The following is a 19,515-nucleotide window of genomic DNA, read 5'->3' as shown; positions in this document are numbered from 1 at the left end:
GTAGAAGGCCCAGCAACCTTTATAACTGATGTCGTCGGTGTAGAAGGACAGGGAGGGCTTGGTGCAGCTTCCTAACTAGAGTAGGTTACAGGTGTGCTGATAACGTGAGTCACTGGTGCCAAGGACAGCCTGCCAGGGCCAGCGCCAGTCACGCAGGCCTGGGAGCATCTTGCTGACCTCAGAGGGCTCCTCAGTTATTATTTTCTGTGGATACATGAGGTAAAAAAAATATTAATTTTTTAACTTGTCCTCTGTGGAGGTTTTTCCTGCCATTTTTCAGTACAATTGATTTCACGTAAGCAGAGTGTTGAGTTTCTGAAGGGCAGGATATGCTTCTGTTTCATCTCGTGCCTCATTCACTAAGGTACACGTTAGAAAATGGGTAAAGGCTGTGGACTGGCTGAAGACAGACACACTCGACATGGAATTAAAACTATGAATTCAGGCACAATGATCTCGTAAAGTTGTTAAATGCAGGCAGCTTTAACTATCATTAACCTGTGTAAGATTTCTCTGCCCCTCAAAATTCTCCGCATATATCGATAACACTTTTATTAAGGTAGCTTCTGCCCTCCCATCCTGAAGCTTAACAAGTGATAAAATAATCTTACCTGTCCCGGGTTCTTGCCCCTGCTCGGATGCAGCTTCAGGCGGCTTCTCTGTGGGGTGGCCAGCATCTGGGTGGGGCAGGGTACCAGCTGGCCCCCCGTCGGTGGGGACTCGTCCATCCCCAATGGTCAGCTTGCCCAGAGAGTCCTGGCACAAGGACAACTAGAGGTCACTGTCAGTGGCTTTCAGGGTTTCTGTGTCCTAAGACATCATACACAGAGAACTGGTTTGGGAAAATTCAAAGAGCCCTGGACTAGGAGCCACAAAATCCAGATTCTGGGTTTAAGGTCCAATAGACATTTTATGGTCTTGCCGCTCTTCCTAAACCTCAGTTTTTTCAACTTTAAGATGTGGGTGATTAGGAAAATGCAAATCAAAACCACAATGAGATATTACCTCACACCCATTAGGATGGCTACGTTCAAGAATACAGAAATAACAAGTGTTGGTGAGAAGGTGAAGAAATTAGAACCTCGTGCACTGTTGGTAGGAATGTAACATGGTGTAGCCATTTCCATACTATGGAAAACAGTATGGAGATTCCTCAAAAAAATAAAAACAGAACTACCACATGATCCAGTAATCCCACTCCTGGGTGTATACCCAAAAGAATTGAAAGCAGTGAATTCATAGCAGTGTTATTCACAGTAGCTAAAGTGTGGAAGCAACCCAAGTGTCCGTCGATAGATGAATGGATATGCAAAATGTGTTATACACATACAATGGAATATTATTCAGCCTTATAAAGGAAGGAAATTCTGACACATGCTATAACGTGGATAAGCTTTGAGGACATTATGCTAAGCGACATAAACCAGTCATAAGAAAAACACAAATATATGATTCCACTTATATGAGGTACACAGAGTAGTCAAAATCATAGAGACAGAAAATAGAATGGTGATTTCCAGGGGCTGGTGGGAGGGGGAAACGAAGAGCTGTTGTTTAATGGGTACAGAGTCTCCATTTTGCAAGATAAAAAGAGTTCTGGAGATGGTTACACAACCTTATAAATATACTAATATCGCTGAGCTGTACACTTTAATGGTCAAGATGGTAAATTTTATACTATGTGTATTTTACCACAATAAAAAAAATTAGAAAAAAGATGGGGATGATAAGACTTGCCCTAACTCATAGGGTTTTAAATAAAGGATAATTAAATGGGATAACAGCTACAGCATGCAGCATACAAAAGGCTATTACAGACCCACAGACATGGAAAACAAACTTATGGTTACGAAAGGGGAAAGTGGGGAGGGGGGGGTTAAATTAGGAGTTTGGGATTAACATGTACACACTACTATATATAAAATAGATAACCAACAAGGACCTACTATATAGCACAGGGAACTCTACTCAATATTTTGTAATAACCTATAAGGGAAAAGAATCTGAAAAAAAAAATAGGTATATATGGATGTATAACTGAATCACTTTACTGTACACCTGAAACTAACACAACGTTGTAAATCAACTAAACTTCAATAAAAATAAATAAATTAATTAAAAAAATAAGAAAATGAAGAAAAAAACCCACAAAAGGCTATATAGAGGTAAGGCATTATTGTTATAATGTTGCATCAAGATATCCAAGACCAGGGACTTCCCTGGCGGTCCAGTGGTAAACAATCCACCTTCCAATGCAAGGGACGTGGGTTCAATCCCGAGTCTGGAAACTAAGATCCCACATGCCCCGGGGCAACTAAGCCTGTGCGCCACAACTACTGAGCCCACGCGCGCCTCAACTAGAGAGCCTGCCTGCCGCAAACTATAGAGCCCACGTGCTCTGGAGCCCATGCGCCACAACTTGAGAGAAGCCCACATGCCACAACGAAGAGCCCGCATGCCACAACAAAAGATCCTGCGTGTCGCAACTAAGACCCGACACAGCCAAAAAAAAAAATTAAAAAATCACACAGGATGCCCAGTTACATTTGAATAATAATAATAATAAAAAGATATCCAAGACCAAAATCAGGTCCTCATTTTGGGAGTTAGGGAGAGGACTAAGCTGAATAAATAAAATTCACATTTCAAAATTGCACTTTAGCCAAGTGTCAATTACTTCATCTTCCTTTCTTCTATCTAATACCTACTGTAAAAAAAAAAGTTTTTAAATAGACTTGCTAAAAAGTTAAATCAGATTTATTTGAAATTTACCCTCTGAGTGAAGGAGTCATTAAGTGGCCCAAAGGTGGCAGCAGAGGAAAGAGGTGAAACAGATGGAGTATCTTTTAGCTACTTTTGTAAAAAAAAAAAAAAAAAAAAAAATCATTTAGTAAAATATCAATTATCTGCTGAGGGAAATCTACACAGTGTTTAACTCAGTGAATTTTCTGTTTGCTAATAAGGCATAAATGAACTATAAAACCAGTAGAAGAGCCTGGAACTCGATAGAGGTAGTGACTGTACAGCACTGAATGCAGCAGGTGCCACTGAACTGGACATTTTTAAAAGAAATAAATTTATTTATTTATTATTTTTGGCTGCGTTGGGTCTTTGCTGCTGCGTGCAGGCTTTCTCTAGTTGCGGCGAGCGGGGGCTACTCTTCGTTACGTCTTAAAGTTTTATCTCATCTAGGTCTTGCATATATCTTAAGTTCATTCCTAAGTATTTAATCTTTATTGCCATTGTAAATTGGATTTTTCTCTTCCATTCTTTTTTTTAAATAAATTTATTTTATTTTTATTTATTTATTATTTTTGGCTGTTGGGTCTCTGTTGTGGCGCGCGGGCTTCTCATTGCAGTGGCTTCTCTTGTTGCGGAGCAGGGCTCTAGGTGCACGGGCTTCAGTAGATGCGGCATGTGGGCTCAGTAGTTGTGGCTCGCGGGCTCTAGAGCGCAGGCTCAGTAGTTGTGGCGCACGGGCTTAGTTGCTCCGCGGCATGTGGGATCTTCCAGAAGCGGGGATTGAACCCATGTCCCCTGCATTGGCAGGCGGATTCTTAACCACTGCGCCACCAGGGAAGCCCTGAACTGGACACTTTAAAATGTTTAATTTTATGTGAATTTCATCTCAATTTTAAAAAGTAGTCAACAAAAACAGTGGAAGACAATCCATTTGCCAAAAGAGAAAGTTTTGTTTTTTTTAAGCTTCTAATATTTGAGGGTAACTACCTTACGGCAATGTAGTCTATTTTCTTCTGTGTGTATAAAGAAAATAAAATTTGGGAACTAAAAATTTTGTGAGAAAAATTGAACTTCTTTTGTACAAAAGTTTTAAATGCTGGCTCAGAGTTCTTACTGGGATACTAATTCACAAGTACAAGAGCGCATCGGCAGGCGGACTCTCAACCACTGTGCCACCAGGGAAGCCCGAGAGCTCTTATTTTAATAGAAATAAATTATTATGAATAAAACCCCTGATATGGCTTCATATAGTTATTCAAAACTTGTGATACTTTTAAAAAGAAGGGGTTTACCCATTAGCTGAACATTACATTTTAAACACATGTGCCGGGACTTCCCTGGTGGTGCAGTGGTTAAGACTCCGTGCTCCCAGTGCAGGGGGACCGGTTTCGACCGCTGGGGTCAGGGAGCTAGATCCCATAATGCATGCCACAACTAAGCGTTCACAAGCCACAACTAAAGAGCCCAACTGCCACAACTAAGGAGACTGCCTGCCGCAACTAAGACCCGGCACAACCAAATGAATGAATGAATAAATAAATAGTTTTTAAAATGACTGAACCTATGACCAAAAAGCTTTGTTAAAAAAAAAAAAATAATAATTTAAAAATAAAACGTGCTAGTTAGAGGTAATAATTTTTTAGGAGGAGGAAAAGATGTGAGTTTCTACTTTTTCTACAAGTTAAAAAAAAAAAACAACAAAAACCCTTCTGCCTAGAATAGCTTTTATGACTATATTTTCTGGCTCTCTTGTATGTTTATACAAACCACTTGAAGACACATCTTTATAAATATAGGAATAAAAACCGCACTTCAGAGATATGGAGTTTCTTACAAATTAAAGGTTTGTGACAATCCTGCGTCGAGCAAGTATGTTGGTGCCATTTTTCCAACAGCATTTGCTCACTTCTGTCATATTTGTCTCTGTCACATTTTGGTAATTCTTACAATATTTCAAATTTTTTCATTATTATTATATTTGTTATGGTGATCTGTGATCAGTGATCTTTGATGAAACTATTGCAAAAAGATTATGACTCACCGAAGGTTCAGATGGTTAGTGTTTTTTAGCAATAAATTATTTTAAAGTTATTAAATGTACATTATTTTTAAAGACATAATGCTATTGTACAATTAACAGACTACAGTATACTGTAAACATAACTTTCATATGCACTGGGAAGCCAAAAATTTCATGTGACTTACTTTATTGCCATATTCACTTTATTGCAGTGGTCTGGAACTGAAACTGCTTATCTCCGAGGCATCCCTGTATAGCCTTATAAGTCATCTCAGATTCTTTGCTCAGAATGAAATTATTCATGTTGAGGAGACTGTAAACAATGTTTGTTTCTCTTACTCTCTCCTTGCTAAAGTGGAGGTATGTTAAAATTTTTTTAAAAAGGTACAATTTAATAATTCTGGGCCATTCTAACATACTGGTAACCAAGTAGAAACATAAATAATATTAACGTGCATTTAATGTGGTACATTATATGTTTCTAAGTGAACGCATGCCCCTTATTTCATGTGATAATCACAACAAGGGTATGAGTAGCTATAACTATACACCATCACTGTAGAAAGTCTGAAAAAATAAGGATCAATCAGAACGCTGACAGCCAGACGTAATCACCATTAACCTATATTTGACTCTGTGAGATGATCAGGGCAGACAGCACCATCCCTATTTTACAGTCCAGACAACTGTGGTTCAGGAAGATTCAATAACTTGCCCAAGTGACCACCAGTTAGTCAGTGGAGAAGCCGGTACCAGACCCAGGGGTTTCCTTCACTGGCCTAGCACTGCCCTTCCATCATCAGCCGCAGGCCCTGTGTATAGGTAAGAGAGCGATTATATCGTTTGGCCGAATGATCTCACGACTCAGTACCTAGGCACCTCCCCCCACCAACCTGGTGTTGTGGTATGACCAGGCTCCGAAGCAGTTTGTGTATTGAAATGAATGGTTCTATTGAAAGAGAATTCTCCAATCATCATCCTTTCTTTCAGACAGATTAACGTATGCTTTACAGCATGCTCCACACTCATTCACAGAATACTCACTAGATCCCCAGTAACTAAGAGAAATCAGTTACCTTCTCCACAGTTCCTCCTGGCTGATTACCAGTCGCAGCCCCTTTGACGCAAGTGGCCTGGACTTTCACGTCCAGACCACATGGGTCACTGGCTCCATCGGTCAGGTTGGCTGTTTCTGGGCTCCTGGGCCTGGCCTCAGCCTCGGGCCTCTTGTGGTGTGGGCTGACCCTGGCCACTGGTTTGTGCCTGGACCCCAGGTTGTCATTCTTCTGCTGGAGGGAACCGGGGCTGTCCGTGCTCGCCGGACTCTGGGTGCCTGATCCGGCTTTGCACTCCAACTTGGGTGGACTCCTCGATCCTGACAGGTCCTTCCTCCCCAGGCAGCCAGGGCTACCCTCGGGGGCCTCTGAAGGGACCAGCGGGTGGGCTGCATGTAACAGGGTGTCCCCCACGCCTCCTGGGACACTCTCCTGTAAGTCCAGCGAGCCGCCAAGGAGAGGCACCGAGGAGGCCTTGCTGACTAGGGTTTTCCGGGGATGTTCCTCTTGGTTGATACCCGTGACCTTGGACGAGGCCGCTGAGACGCATGTAGAGTCGTCCTCTGTCAGAGGCCTGCTGGGACCTGAGAGGGTCCCTGGGAGGGAAATGCAGTCCCCTTCGCCATCAAACTCTGCCTCATCGCTGGCGTCGTCATCGTAGCAGCACACCCTCCTCTGGCGGAGGAGAGGGTTTCGGAGGACCTGTGGGCTCCCGGGAAGACTGGCTTGCCTGGCAATTGTCACCTGCTTGTGGAAGAGCCCAGAGGCCCGCTGACTTCCTAGAGACACAAGGCTGTTGGCCCTGGCTTTTCCTGGTTCCTTGTGAGCTGGCGGGGTTGGGGAAAGAAAAGTTGAATGAAACATCTTCCCATCTGGCGTGGTCTTTTAATCTGACCCCCCTCATTACACACGAGCATTTCCAGGTTCACAAACGCCAGATACACACCTTCGGGCTACTGGACACCAGGCTGAAATGATACGGTTTCTCGGGATCTACACAGAGCAGAGAGCTGGCTTCCCTCTCTCCTTTTCCTACTGGTCTCCCTTTTTGTTTCTTTACTTTTTAAAAAATATCTTAACCTCTGGATTGTTTAACTTAAACATGTGTGCTGCCTAGAGACAGAAATGTATTAACTTGTCAACATCCGTGACGTCTAACACATTACTGGGTTCGACCTAAATGCTGTGGCCGAATATTCCTCCGTGGCAGGGTGCCCAGGGACCAACGGGTCCTGCACACCTGGGCCTTCTTATCACCTGAGGTCCTTGCTTCATCTGCAAAAGTTGGGGGTGGGGCTTGATTAACGGGCACAGTGAAGCCTGAGATTACACATGATTTATAAACTCCAACCTGGGAAGGGAAGGAAAGCGGGGGCCGCTCTGCAAACTCTCCGCTTCTCGTTAAATGTAGTGAAAGATGACACGTGCTTCTGCCTTGAAACTTTTTTATCAGAGACCAGAGGAAGCACATCGACTGCTCCAAATGAGCTAGACGGGTTCTCATCTGCCTCGCCTGAGACCAGGGATTTTCTTATGCAACCATTAGAAATGAGCAAAAGGAAACCACACGGGCAGAAGTGAGAAGTCAGTATGGTTCGCATCAGATCATTATTTCAGATTATACTGAGAAAATAACCAATGAGGTTTTTTTCTAAAAAATCCCTATTTGATAATGTCTAAGTTCTGAATCTTTCACTCACTGCCCTCTTCAAAAGAATTAAGTCAGGGCCTAGTGAGGGAAGGAGTTTGGCTAGGATCGCCCTAAAACATAAGGCCATCAGGTTGCCAGCCACGATTTGATGCCATAAATTCCAAGACTACACTGTGTAAATACCATCCAAAGGGGGGCGGTTCAGCATCCTTCAACACTGCGGGTACAGAACGTCAGCCCAGCCCATTTACCACAGAAGTGGGGGGGCCAGTCGCTAAGAGTGGGCTGCATTTTCCAAGAGCAAACTCTGAATTTAGCCAGGGTAGAAAGAAAGGTGGCTTCTACTCAACCAGAGGTGTGAATTCCAGTTCTCTTTTCGTATCCCAGCACCGTGACACATAAACCGACACATCGTGGAATCGGAAAAGCCATGGCTTACGGGAGGCGCCAGGCAGCTCCGCGGAGCTGCTGCAGCCACTTCCAGGGGGATCCTCATCCTCGGAGCCGGCCACCACGAAGTCAGACAGCGGGCCTGGGACATCGTGGGCAAAGTACTGGGAGAGTTCAGATTCAGAGGTCAGGGAGTCCTGTTGAAGAAGGCAGTGCGGGATGAGGAATTTGCACCAGAAGCAGATTATTTTAAACAGTAGTTGCATCCTATCTTCCCGAAAACACTTTGTTCCAATCTGCGGTCACTCAAAACAGCTCTGATGGTAAACACCTACTTCCATTTACTTTGGGACGGCTAAATTAAACAGTGCGTTAAAAGGTAATGGCCGCCAGACAATGTTTTTAAGAAATAATTTTTTGGCTGTGATCAGAAAAGCCACAGCAGCAAAACATCAACCATCCCAGGAAAAACACTGGAGGAAGAGGTAGTAAGTAGAATGGAATTCCAAGCCACTGGTTCAGCCTATTGATGAAACAACAAAATAGGAGAGTCTGACTGACTCCTGTTCTCTGATCCACTGGGATTTGGGAACGGCCACCTGAGAAAGATTCCACACTCTCCTTAAAGTTGCAGGTACCCTCCCGCAAACTGACCAGGGTCCCCCCTTTATCATGAAGCAGCTATTTTGCAAAGTGTAGCTTAGTTCTTTTATTTTGTTGTTCTGTTCTTTTCCTGGATGAATATTTAATAAAAGAAACACACATCTGTATACTTGTTCTCAAATGAACATTGTTGCCGTTTCCTGTGTAAAGTGGCCAAAATGACTCATGGACAGAAATATGGGCTGGGATCTGTAGTGTGACTTATGGGCTTCAGGGATTGGTTCGTGGGCCAGCTGAGCGAGGCAGCAGTGTGTCTTGACTCACCTTTTTTGCAAGAGAAGGACTCTTCAAGGGGGTACCTGTTGGGGGAGAAATTCACCATATTGTCACTGAAGCTCAAATCCTTACAGAGAGGCTCACCTCCTTAACTGGAGAAGAAGGAGCCAGGCATATCAAACAAAACCTCCTTCGCTTGACTGGCACAGAGGGGCCATGTGCGTGGGCATGGACGTGCATGCGGTCTACCTAGGTACCCGATCCCCACCCTGTCCCACCTCCCAAGGTTCTGCTCGTGCTTCAAGCCCTCAGAGGCTGCTAACTCCATGATGATCCTAGTTGGAAGAAACTTCTTCTGAATTTCAAAAATGTTTTATACTACCCATCTACCAATTTCCATATATATACCAATTTCCATATGCACAATATAATTTAATTACAAGCGGATGCATCTCATCTCCTTCCTCGACTATTTACCTATCAGTGATCTGGCCCTGCAGGGCTTTAGCACTAGGATCTAGGAAGTGTTCAGTGATGTTTGATAAGTGGACTGAAGTATGAATGAACAAAGGAACACCACCCAAAAAACTCACGGAAGGATGAGGGAGAGGGCTGAATATCTATTTTAGTTTTTAGTTGAAGGACAAAAAGACTCAGCGTTGGGACTTTAAATTATATTCCACGAGCAAAAAGATCTTGGGCTTGAGGATCATGGCTTAATGAAATCTTTTATAACTGACTGAGTGGATATGTTGATTACGAGAGGACAGCCTTCAGGCAGGTCAGGAGAATGAGTTAGCGGAATAAAAGAGCCCATTATGGCTATGGCTACTTTCCATATATTAATTATGGATGTAAATAATTAGGGTATTTCATGGTTGCCAAAAAACTGTATGCCTTCCTTCGCCTCTGACAACCAGTAACTCATGCCTCAGTTTCCTCCCGACATCAATCTTAATATCAGTAATATCTTGGGTTCAGACATGTCTGCAGAGCCCCTTTAGGTATGCACTCTACAGGAAACATTACTTTTCAAACTTGATGCAAAGTTTCATATTTCAAATTCATATAAAATTCTTACTACCTCAATCCTTCTCTGGTTGAACTTTCCACCTAAGAAGGGGGAAATCATGATCTTTTGCAGCCTCTGTTACCCTTGAGTTGAAACTTTTAATTCATATAAAGAAATCCCAGGTTTTTGGATGGAGTGTACCCTGTGTCTACCAGAACAGCTGGTATTTTGGTAGCACTTCGTTTCCACCTAGAACATTTCAAATGAATCGTACATAAACACCTGAAACGCTGCTAACTCATTTTTGCAAATTATCTTAAAGCAGTGTAAGGAGCATGCATGGGTGGAACTTTAATACAGCATATTAAATAACTGCAGAAATCAAAAGCAGCAGCAAAGAGAAAGCATGGACTCTCTTTGACAGCTACTTCGCCAAATGTGATAATTACCAAGACTCCAATAACACTGGGCAGGGGAGTGCCCCTGGGGGGAACTCAATGAGAAACTCTTCTGAAAGTTGAATGAAGACGTACAATTACAGTACCTAAGCCAGGAGAGGAATTGGCCTCTTTGCTCTCCTGATAAGTGCTGCGTGCTATCACTTCATCCATTTCCTGCTCGGAAACCTGATTGTCAGCAGAAAGCACAAGTTAGACGATTTTATTTATTTATTTTTCCCCAATCAAAGTAGCTAGGACCAGAGTCAGAGGCTGGAGCGCCGATAAGGAGGAAAACTGCAGGGCCAAAGACTATGACCACCCCCTGAAGCAATAAATCAGGGCATGGAAGGTAGTATGGCTGGGTTAACGATTGCTTCAAACAATGTATTCAAAACAAGAACTTCAAAGGGTTCCCAAGTTCAGGAAGCAAAGCATTCAGCTCTAGTTACCAACAACATGGCTGATATGTGCCTCTCTCTAGAACACTCACTTCTAATTCTTTTTTCCTAAACTTTATTTAAACAATTTCTAACTTAGGTTAAGACTTTCAAGAGTAGCACAAGAATAGTATACTCTTCACCTAGACTCACTATTTTTTAACATTCTGCAACATTTATACTTATGTTCCATCTTCACACACACACACACACACACACACCTATAACTTTTTACTAAACCATTTGGGACTTAGTTACAGACATCGTGACCCTTCACCTAAATAATTTAGCAAGTATCTCCTAAAAACAAGGACCTTCTCTTAAATAACCCTGATACTATTATCATGTTCAGGAAATTTAACGTTGATACAAACGACCGTCTAATATACCTTTCACATTCCTAATACTATCCTTCAGAAATGCTCAGGGACACTCAGCGTGTGTCTTTAGGCTGGAAAGAATTCACTGAAAGTTTGACGCCAGGCTGGGACGAGATAAGGATATTCCTCGAGAAGGCAAATCAGCGCTTCACTTCTTTGATCAACATCTTGCGAGGGGAAAAATGTCAACTGAGTTAAACAGTGTGCATAGTGGTGTGACCGATTTACATTCTGGCGCAGGCTCCTTATCTGTGGTGGACCTTTAGTGGCCTGTCACCCATCAACTTCCTTGCCTAGCAATGCTTCAGAGAAAAAAGTGCTTTTGGTGGTGGTGGTGGGAGGGCGCAGTGGGGATGGGGCGGCGGTCAGGCAACCCAGGGTCCTGGTCTCACGTCTATTTAGCAACCTTTAACCCCAAACAGTTCTGAGCCTTTGTCTTTCCTGGTGTTGACAATGTGAAAGAAACCAGGCCGATCCAAACCCTCAGTTAGCAGTTGTCTGATAGCTTCTTCCTGCTTAGATTTACATTATGCATTTGGGGGCAGAAAAACTACCAAACTACAAAAACTTTTCCCTTCTCAGTGCATCACAGAGGCACTCAGGGTCAGTGTGCTCACTTCATGACTGGGGATAACTTTGAGCACTTGTTTAGGGTGAGTTCACCAGATCTCTCCACGGGATTTGTTGCTTTTGTCGCCGTCATTAATGAGTAATCTGGCAGGAGACTATTTGAAACTCCGTCTGTATCCTGCTTCCCAATATATTTCCACTTAATGCTTTTAGCATCATTGATTATTCTTGCTGAATCAATAATTGCAATGAAGTTTTCAAGACGGTGATCTGATAACTATCTGTTCCTTCTACATTTATTGGTATCACAGTAAACTCATGGATTTCCCCACCCCCCATCAGCTGTTATCCATAACTGTAATTATTTGTAGAAAGATTTTTAAAAAGCCTGATACGTGCTGAACTATGAGATATCTTAAAAAACAACTATGCAACTTGTATAGGTTCTTTTTTAAAGAATATTTTAAATGTAGAATGGTCATTTTTGTGTACTAAAATAACATTTCGCGTAAATAATGTTTGGATAAGCTTGCAATCTGCCTTAAGAAGTACATAAATGTTTCTGTACAGGATTCAGCATGACACTTTAACCTAACAGATAAATCATTATCACATCATAGCTTCTGTGTAACACTCTCCAGTAGTCGTCACAGGAAAATAAATATGTACACACACATGCACACAGGCATATCTCCCCGCCCCCGACATACCTTCATAAAGCAAAGAGTAATTTTGTATCATTGAGCCATTAAACAGTGGTTGCAAATTTTTCTTGATATTAGACTTTCAATATTCGCAATTATTTTTCTGAGGGGGAAAAAAATGGCTGGGGTTTGAAACAAGTGAAAGATTTCCTGGATAACTCTAATCATGCTGAAAGCTGCAGGACCAATTAATAATGAGCCTCTGTTACTTTCTTCTACTTCACGTAAGCTAGAATCTGCCACCCGAGCAGGTCTAGATCTTAGCTTGTCTAGACCTGGAGGGTTTGAATATCCCAATCGGGCAGCCACTGCTCCAGTCATTATGAGAAACAGAAGAAAAGAAAATCCTTGTGGTATTTCTCTTGGAACAACATGAAAACTGAGGACGCACATACATTTAGTATCAAAATGTCCTACTGGCATAAAATGTTGGGATAAGTGGTACAAAAATACATTCAACGTAAAATGGAATCTTGACCAAAAGGAAAATACAGTATGATGTTACAACTAAGAACACCATGTTTACCTAGGAGGAAACATGAAATCCAGTCAAACAAATACTGAAATTTGGTTTCACTGGACACATCTCCAGCACCATCCTGACGACTGTATTACTGCGGCTAGAAACATGAGTCAACCCATGTGTTCCACGGGATCACAGACCACCAGTCCACCAGGATTGTTATGCTTTGCACTGGAATGCCATTTTGATGTTTGATTGTACTGGCAAATTAGGCAGATGCTTTGGGCTGAGATTAGGCAGACCTCCGAACAAATCATGACCTGTGTTCGGTTGGAATGGATTTTGAAGTCGGGCATGCCTGGAAGCCAACGACTGCAGCCCACGGAGAACTTAATTTTCTATGTTGCTGAGGGATGTGCTGGGTCAGCCACAGCTCGTTGGGCTGCTTCCTAAGGTGAGAGGAGTGGCCACGTGGGTGGTGGAATCCAAGGGGGGACTCCGGAGGGAGGAGCTGAGACTATGAGGCAAAGTGGTGTTAAAAGTGACCCAGAGGGCTTCCCTGGTGGCGCGGTGGTTGAGAGTCCGCCTGCCGATGCAGGGGACGCGGGTTCGTGCCCCGGTCCGGGAGGATCCCACATGCCGCGGAGCGGCTGGGCCCGTGAGCCACGGCCGCTGAGCCTGCGCGTCCGGAGCCTGTGCTCCGCAACGGGAGAGGCCACGACAGTGAGAGGCCCGCGTACCACACACACACACACACACACACACACAAAAGTGACCCAGAGAGACTCACGGGGACAGCGGGGGGACAAAGTAGAACAGATTCTAAGGGAAAGTCAGGACCACAGAACAGAAAGGAGAAAAATGGGGAGTGCCAAGTAGAAAAAATGGAAAAAGGTGGAGGAAGCAGGACTTGATTTTCTATTAATGACATTTATTCAAGCAGTTTTTAATGTAAGACATTTTAAAGAAGGCTCGCAGACAAGAGAAAACGATCTGGGGGAAACAAAGTAGTGGGGTTGAATTTGAATCAGGCTGATGGCAATCGTTGTTCAAGCACTGTGGTTGACACCACCTTCCCAAATCAAGGCCTGGAGTCATAGCTGGGTAGCGCTTATTTGTACGGGGGAAACTGGACAACAAATGAACACCACCGAGACAGTGAAAATGACCCCATAAAGTTAATGCACTAAAGAAATCTCAGATGTGGCCCATGGGAGGACCGACCAGGTCTCCTGGCACAGACATCTTACTCTTAAAATGGCATAAGAGTCCATCCAGTACAGCAGCCTGGGACCATTTAGGATGTAATCAAATAATACTACAAATAATACAAAGGGGGTGGCCACATGACGGGCATGGGAAGAGCTAATGTTCTTAATAAGCATTCTGAGTTGTTGAAAGGTCAAATTTTGTAAAATACAACCCGATTACCATGTTAGAGACAGGCTAATTTTAAAAGATCTTTACCTGGAGTGCTCAAAAACAACAAAAATTAGTGCTCGAAGTGGGTTGCGTTGAACTTGCTAAAGTGTCCTGTGGCTAGCTTAAAAACTTAAAAGCAATCGCAGAAGTAGAAGAGATACGACCAAATAAATAGCAGAGGCCAACGATACGGGGGCTATGATTATCTGCAAGTTAGTATGGGCCAACTATGTGATATTGACGCTGAAAGGAAATTAGTGGGCTCTTAAGCCTTAATTACACGAGTATTTTGCTCAGGTCAAGGATGGCCTGGACAGATCACCTAGTCTACTGCTCTCAGATTTTCTGGATGCAGAAACCCAAAGAGGTTGAGTATCTCACCAGAAATCGAACAGTCAGCTGGGGGTTACTCAGAACCCAGCACTCCTACCTTCCACAAATTTTAAATTCACCAATCATATTGTCAACATTTTCTAATAAAATTTTCTGAGTGTGGAGACGAAGAAGTCCAGATCAATGATTCATTTCCCACGTATATCAGTTACCTTGGTCACTGTGTGGCCACAGGCTGATTCCCATCCCCAGCTCGGTGAACTGTCTCATCAAAGAGTAGGCCTAGGAACATGTGTGTCATTGCCACTGGACAAGTTAGCTGTCTTCCCGTACTCAGGGGAGTATGAAATACTTCACCTTTGGATTAGGGTGCCGGCCGATGACCAGGCGAACGGGTCCTGGGGGGCATTTGCTCAAGATGGAGTGGACTTTGCTCAAAGCAGCATGGCGGACGTTGACTGAGTTCACTTCCAGGATTTGATCTCCGCGGCTAGGGAGGCAACATGATCAACTCTCTGCGGTAACAGTTAGCTTTTCACAAGATTTCCTTCTGGGAGAGGTTTATAATATGAAAGCTTTTCTGATTACTTTAACAAAGCCAATGGCATCCTTTCATCTTTGCATACATATAAAAAAGCAACACAGTCATAAACACATTAGGTTTTAAACTGACAAAGACCATTACGCATATCTATCTGCATTTTCAGAAGTAGTAAAGTTAAATAAAATTGATAATAAGGACAACAATGAAGGCTACCATTTCTTGAACACATAGTGTATGCCAGGCACTATACAGAGAGATCTACATAACGATGCTTTGAATAGGTGTTATTATTCCCATTATCTAGATAAAGCCACAGGCTCAGAGAGGTCACCCAGATGTCACACACTGTTGATCTCAGGTCTGTCTACCTTTTGATCATCAAGTGACAGTGCCTCGACCACCATCAGTTTCTTTTTCCCTACCATCTTGAGATGATTATTGTAATATAATTTAAGAAGGAAATATCTGAAGCTCAAAGGTTACCCAAGAATTTGTGAAAACGTTTCAAATTTGGACAAACGAGAAATCGGGGACAAGATGCCCATTTTGACTTGAAATTATAGGGAGAGAACTCAGTACGAGAGAACAAAGACTCTTTATGTGGGGTTTGAAGAATGTTCATTTGGCAGGCTCCAGACATATGGAACCATTCAAGAAAGAAACATCATCTTGGGATGTCATTAAAGGATTTTTTTTCCTTGGGTTCTAAAAGTATATTTTCTTTAATGTACTTTGGATGATTTGCTAAATTTTTTTCGGTATGGAAGTTCACTCTGATGATTAACTAAAAACATAATATAATCTATTAACAGCACCCCAAAATGGCAACCTCAAGGAATGTCATTTTGACAATTCCTCAACTGCTCAAGGACTTAGAAACTTCGAGGGGAGAAAGATGATACTGTCTGCACAGAGTGCTTCGTGCAATACGTGTACATTCTTGTGAAGTTTAGGTGGGCACAGACCCACTGCAATTACTATATAATAGAATACCTAAACCTCTCTTGTATAAACAGAATACCCAATCTACAACTCAACTAGCCGAACTGAGAAATCAGACGTGGTGATTTCAGACAGTAAGCATCTAGACATCACCTCTTAAAAAGGAATAAAACAACAGGAAAGGTTCAGGAGATTGTACTTAATAATAAAGGCCTCCTGTTCAAGGGCATGATTTCAGAACTCTCTTGTATCCAGTGATTCTGAACCATTTTGATAAGTTCCCAGTATCTCATATGAATTTTACAAAATTGAATATAAAAGTGAAAGAAAATATTTGGATAATCATAGATATCTATATAGAGTTGTATTGTGTCAGGTTTCTGAGACTGAACTTCTGAGTCCAAATAGAACAAAACTGGTAGGGAAAGCCAAGATCTGGAGGTCTTGAATTCAACCAAATTTCATTTATATTATCTGTTCATCTTTGGAGATGTTTTTGATTGTAATCCTGGCTATATGACTGCAAATAATACAAACATTTAGAATCCCACAGGGGAATGTAACAGGGCAGGTATCTTACATATGTATGTATTCGCATATTCACAAACACACCAGAACGCTAAACTTTCAGGTTTATAACCAACCTCAGATTGCTCTCCATCTTGGCCACTGATCCAGGGGCAAGGCTGTGAATGTAGATGCCCGGAGGGCTGTTTTCTAGGGCCAGGCAGCAGGCACCAATGCCTAATCCAACTCTGGGCTCTGTGGGAGGCATCATTGAAAGAAAACAAAATTAAAAACAACAACAAAAACTGAAAAGCAGTATTAAGTGATTTGAAACGGCATTTATGTATATGTTGACCAATAACCATTTATTTTTGGACCAGACTCAGAATACAAATTTTGCTTTTCTTTGTCAATAGGGCCATATTCTGTTAATGAGTCCATGGCAGAACCAGGGGCTAACTATGGACTGTGAATTACTCAATGGTCCATCCTCGTCTAAGTCTAAAGAGCCTCCTCGAAGCTCTTTTTGGAAATAGGCAGAGTCCAAGTAATATTTTCTATTCTGGATACACAACTTTAGGTTTTCTTTCGCCTCTCTTCTTAGCAACTAATCTCTTGGTTATTTAATTGATCACCATATTTCTATAGCTAGTGGGGAGGAAAAGGAGACAAAGATTAAAAGTGGTAACAGTTGGTGTCACCCAGGACTTTCAGTTACTGGTGTTAACTATATTCTTTTTTTTTTTTTTTGCGGTACGCGCGCCTCCCACCGTTGTGGCCTCTCCCGTTGCGGAGCACAGGCTCCGGACGCGCAGGCCCAGCGGCCACGGCTCACGGGCCCAGCCGCTCCGCGGCACGTGGGATCCTCCCAGACCGGGGCGCGAACCCGCGTCCCCCGCGTCGGCAGGCGGACGCGCAACCACTGCGCCACCGGGGAAGCCCATGTATTCTTGGCTATATTCTTCATCCTTTAAAATGTTTTATTAGCCCTAGAATTAAGCTAGTCAGTGATGTTTTTCACATGAGTCTCTGACACACCGCGATTCATCTGGAGAGAGCTTAAAAAACTGTGCTACTGCTAACTTCCCTTCACTTTAGTAAAATGACTAAAATCTCTACTTTTGATCCCACTGTCCATTTAGAGAATAACATATGTTGCTGGTAGCAGAGTGTTCCAAAGGAGCAATTCATAGAAAAAAATATAAAAAAATTAACCTAAGAACAGATTACAAATTATTATTTGAGAGAATGTAACAGAAGTGGGGAAGAGCTGGTGTCACCTTTGTTGAGGGTTACTTCCATGACAATTCTGTCCTTTGGCCCCGGGGCCTTTCGTCCCTGGGACGACGAACCGCCTTCATCGGCACCCACCAATGAGGTTCCCCCACTGGCGTTGAAGTTTGGGGAGCTGGATCTGCTCATGTGCGTGGGTGTGGAGCAGGGTGTAAGGCTCGGGCTCAGTAACTTGGTGCGTACCGTTAAGACAAATAATCCACTCCGGATTTGCTGAAAAAACAAGAAGAAAGAAGGGCTAAAACATTCAGCCTGTCCTTTTATCAAAGGGTGAAAAAAAAAACAATCACCAAACCCAAACCACAAGGAAATAAAGAAAAACAAAGAAGACCAGGAGGATCAATAAGAATGTCATTACCTTAAAGGTATGAATGGCTTCTTGAAATGTCAAGCCCTTGATTGGTATTCCATTTACATCTAGGATTTCATCCCCTAGTGACCAAATTTGAGAATTACATTAACATCAAGTTTTTGTTTACTGGAAGCTGCTTGGTCAGTACTAGAATAAGATACCATATGGTCCCTGATTTACAACTCTATAAGATGCATTTTATTGTTCCAATCTATTTTCATTAGCTTAGCTCCAAGGGATGTCACAAAATGGGACAATAAATGACAATGCATATTTTTTTGCAGTAATTCTATATTTCCATCTTTAACTAAAACAACTGTGGGAAGCATCAAGATCTTATTCTCTAGCCACTGCCAAGTCTGATAATAGACGTTCTACATTTAGAGATCAAACTACAAAAACTGAATTCCTAGTCTTTTCTTATAGTTTTTGTTTTACAACTTAAACCCACTGGCAGTGAAGCACAAACACACGTAACATGTGAGAAGCCTTGCCTATATTTGCAGAAAGACATGGCGTGTGAAAAACGGTTTAAATGATAGAGACAAAAAAACTCGTGAGATATTATTTAGGAGTGGCAGCCCCACGTCTACATCCAACCCCATGGTCTAGATGCCTCGTCTTACTGATGGTGTTCAAGGTTCTCAGTCATTAAGCTGGCTAGTTATTATACACTTCTATCTAAGAGATTACTGTAGACTAATATCAAATTGCTTTCTCTCGCTCTCTTTCTCTCTTCTCTCTCCAACTATCCTGGACTCATCTTCAACTCCAAGAAGGCATAGGTCATTTTTCAAGTTGTTGATAGTGTCTGCTGGGAACATAAAAGAACTTGGACATCCTGTTGACTTAACAGAGCTAGTTTCCGGTTTTGTCCTCTTGTGACCTGGTCTGTTTTGGGGAATAGCAGCTCATCAAAGACACTACAAAGATGTGCAAGAGAGAAGAATAGCAGTATATGGTACAGAAGAGGAACTCCCTTTACTTACAACAAAGTACAAAGCAGCCTAAGAACACACATTTTCTCCTCTCATGAACAGCCAATCCCAGGAGCACGTGGGGTATTCCATTAAAGGAATCCTGTATATGAGTTGAAAAAGGTAGCAGTACCCCACCCATTTGTTATGTGCCTTCTCTTTAATGCAATTACAGAAGTTGTAAAATAAGTGAAATAATCTGTTTAAAAATCACCTGGTAGGGCTTCCCTGGTGGCGCAGTGGTTGCGCGTCCGCCTGCCGATGCAGGGGAACCGGGTTCGCGCCCCGGTCTGGGAGGATCCCACATGCCGCGGAGCGGCTGGGCCCGTGAGCCATGGCCGCTGAGCCTGCGCGTCCGGAGCCTGTGCTCCGCAACGGGAGAGGCCGCAGCAGAGGGAGGCC

General features: G+C 42.8%; 1 protein-coding gene across 1 annotated transcript in view; it reads right to left on the bottom strand.

The window, feature by feature from the left end:
* PDZD2 (PDZ domain containing 2) overlaps positions 1–19,515 on the bottom strand; it is a 404,981-nt gene that overhangs the window by 23,869 nt on the left and 361,597 nt on the right. The window contains exons 11-19 of the mRNA XM_024121943.3: positions 18,143–18,216; positions 17,772–17,997; positions 16,629–16,746; positions 14,856–14,988; positions 10,294–10,375; positions 8,786–8,820; positions 7,908–8,055; positions 5,839–6,644; positions 612–756 (exon numbers count right to left, since the gene is read on the bottom strand). Of these exons, the coding sequence (XP_023977711.1) occupies positions 612–756; positions 5,839–6,644; positions 7,908–8,055; positions 8,786–8,820; positions 10,294–10,375; positions 14,856–14,988; positions 16,629–16,746; positions 17,772–17,997; positions 18,143–18,216 (1,767 nt within the window). The remainder of the gene's footprint in view (positions 1–611; positions 757–5,838; positions 6,645–7,907; positions 8,056–8,785; positions 8,821–10,293; positions 10,376–14,855; positions 14,989–16,628; positions 16,747–17,771; positions 17,998–18,142; positions 18,217–19,515) is intronic.

The sequence above is a fragment of the Physeter macrocephalus genome, chromosome 8 (genome assembly GCF_002837175.3).
Source record: "Physeter macrocephalus isolate SW-GA chromosome 8, ASM283717v5, whole genome shotgun sequence".
Lineage (NCBI taxonomy): Eukaryota > Metazoa > Chordata > Mammalia > Artiodactyla > Physeteridae > Physeter > Physeter macrocephalus.
Note: the sequence above shows the minus strand (reverse complement) of the source record. Positions and strands in the feature narration are given on the sequence as shown.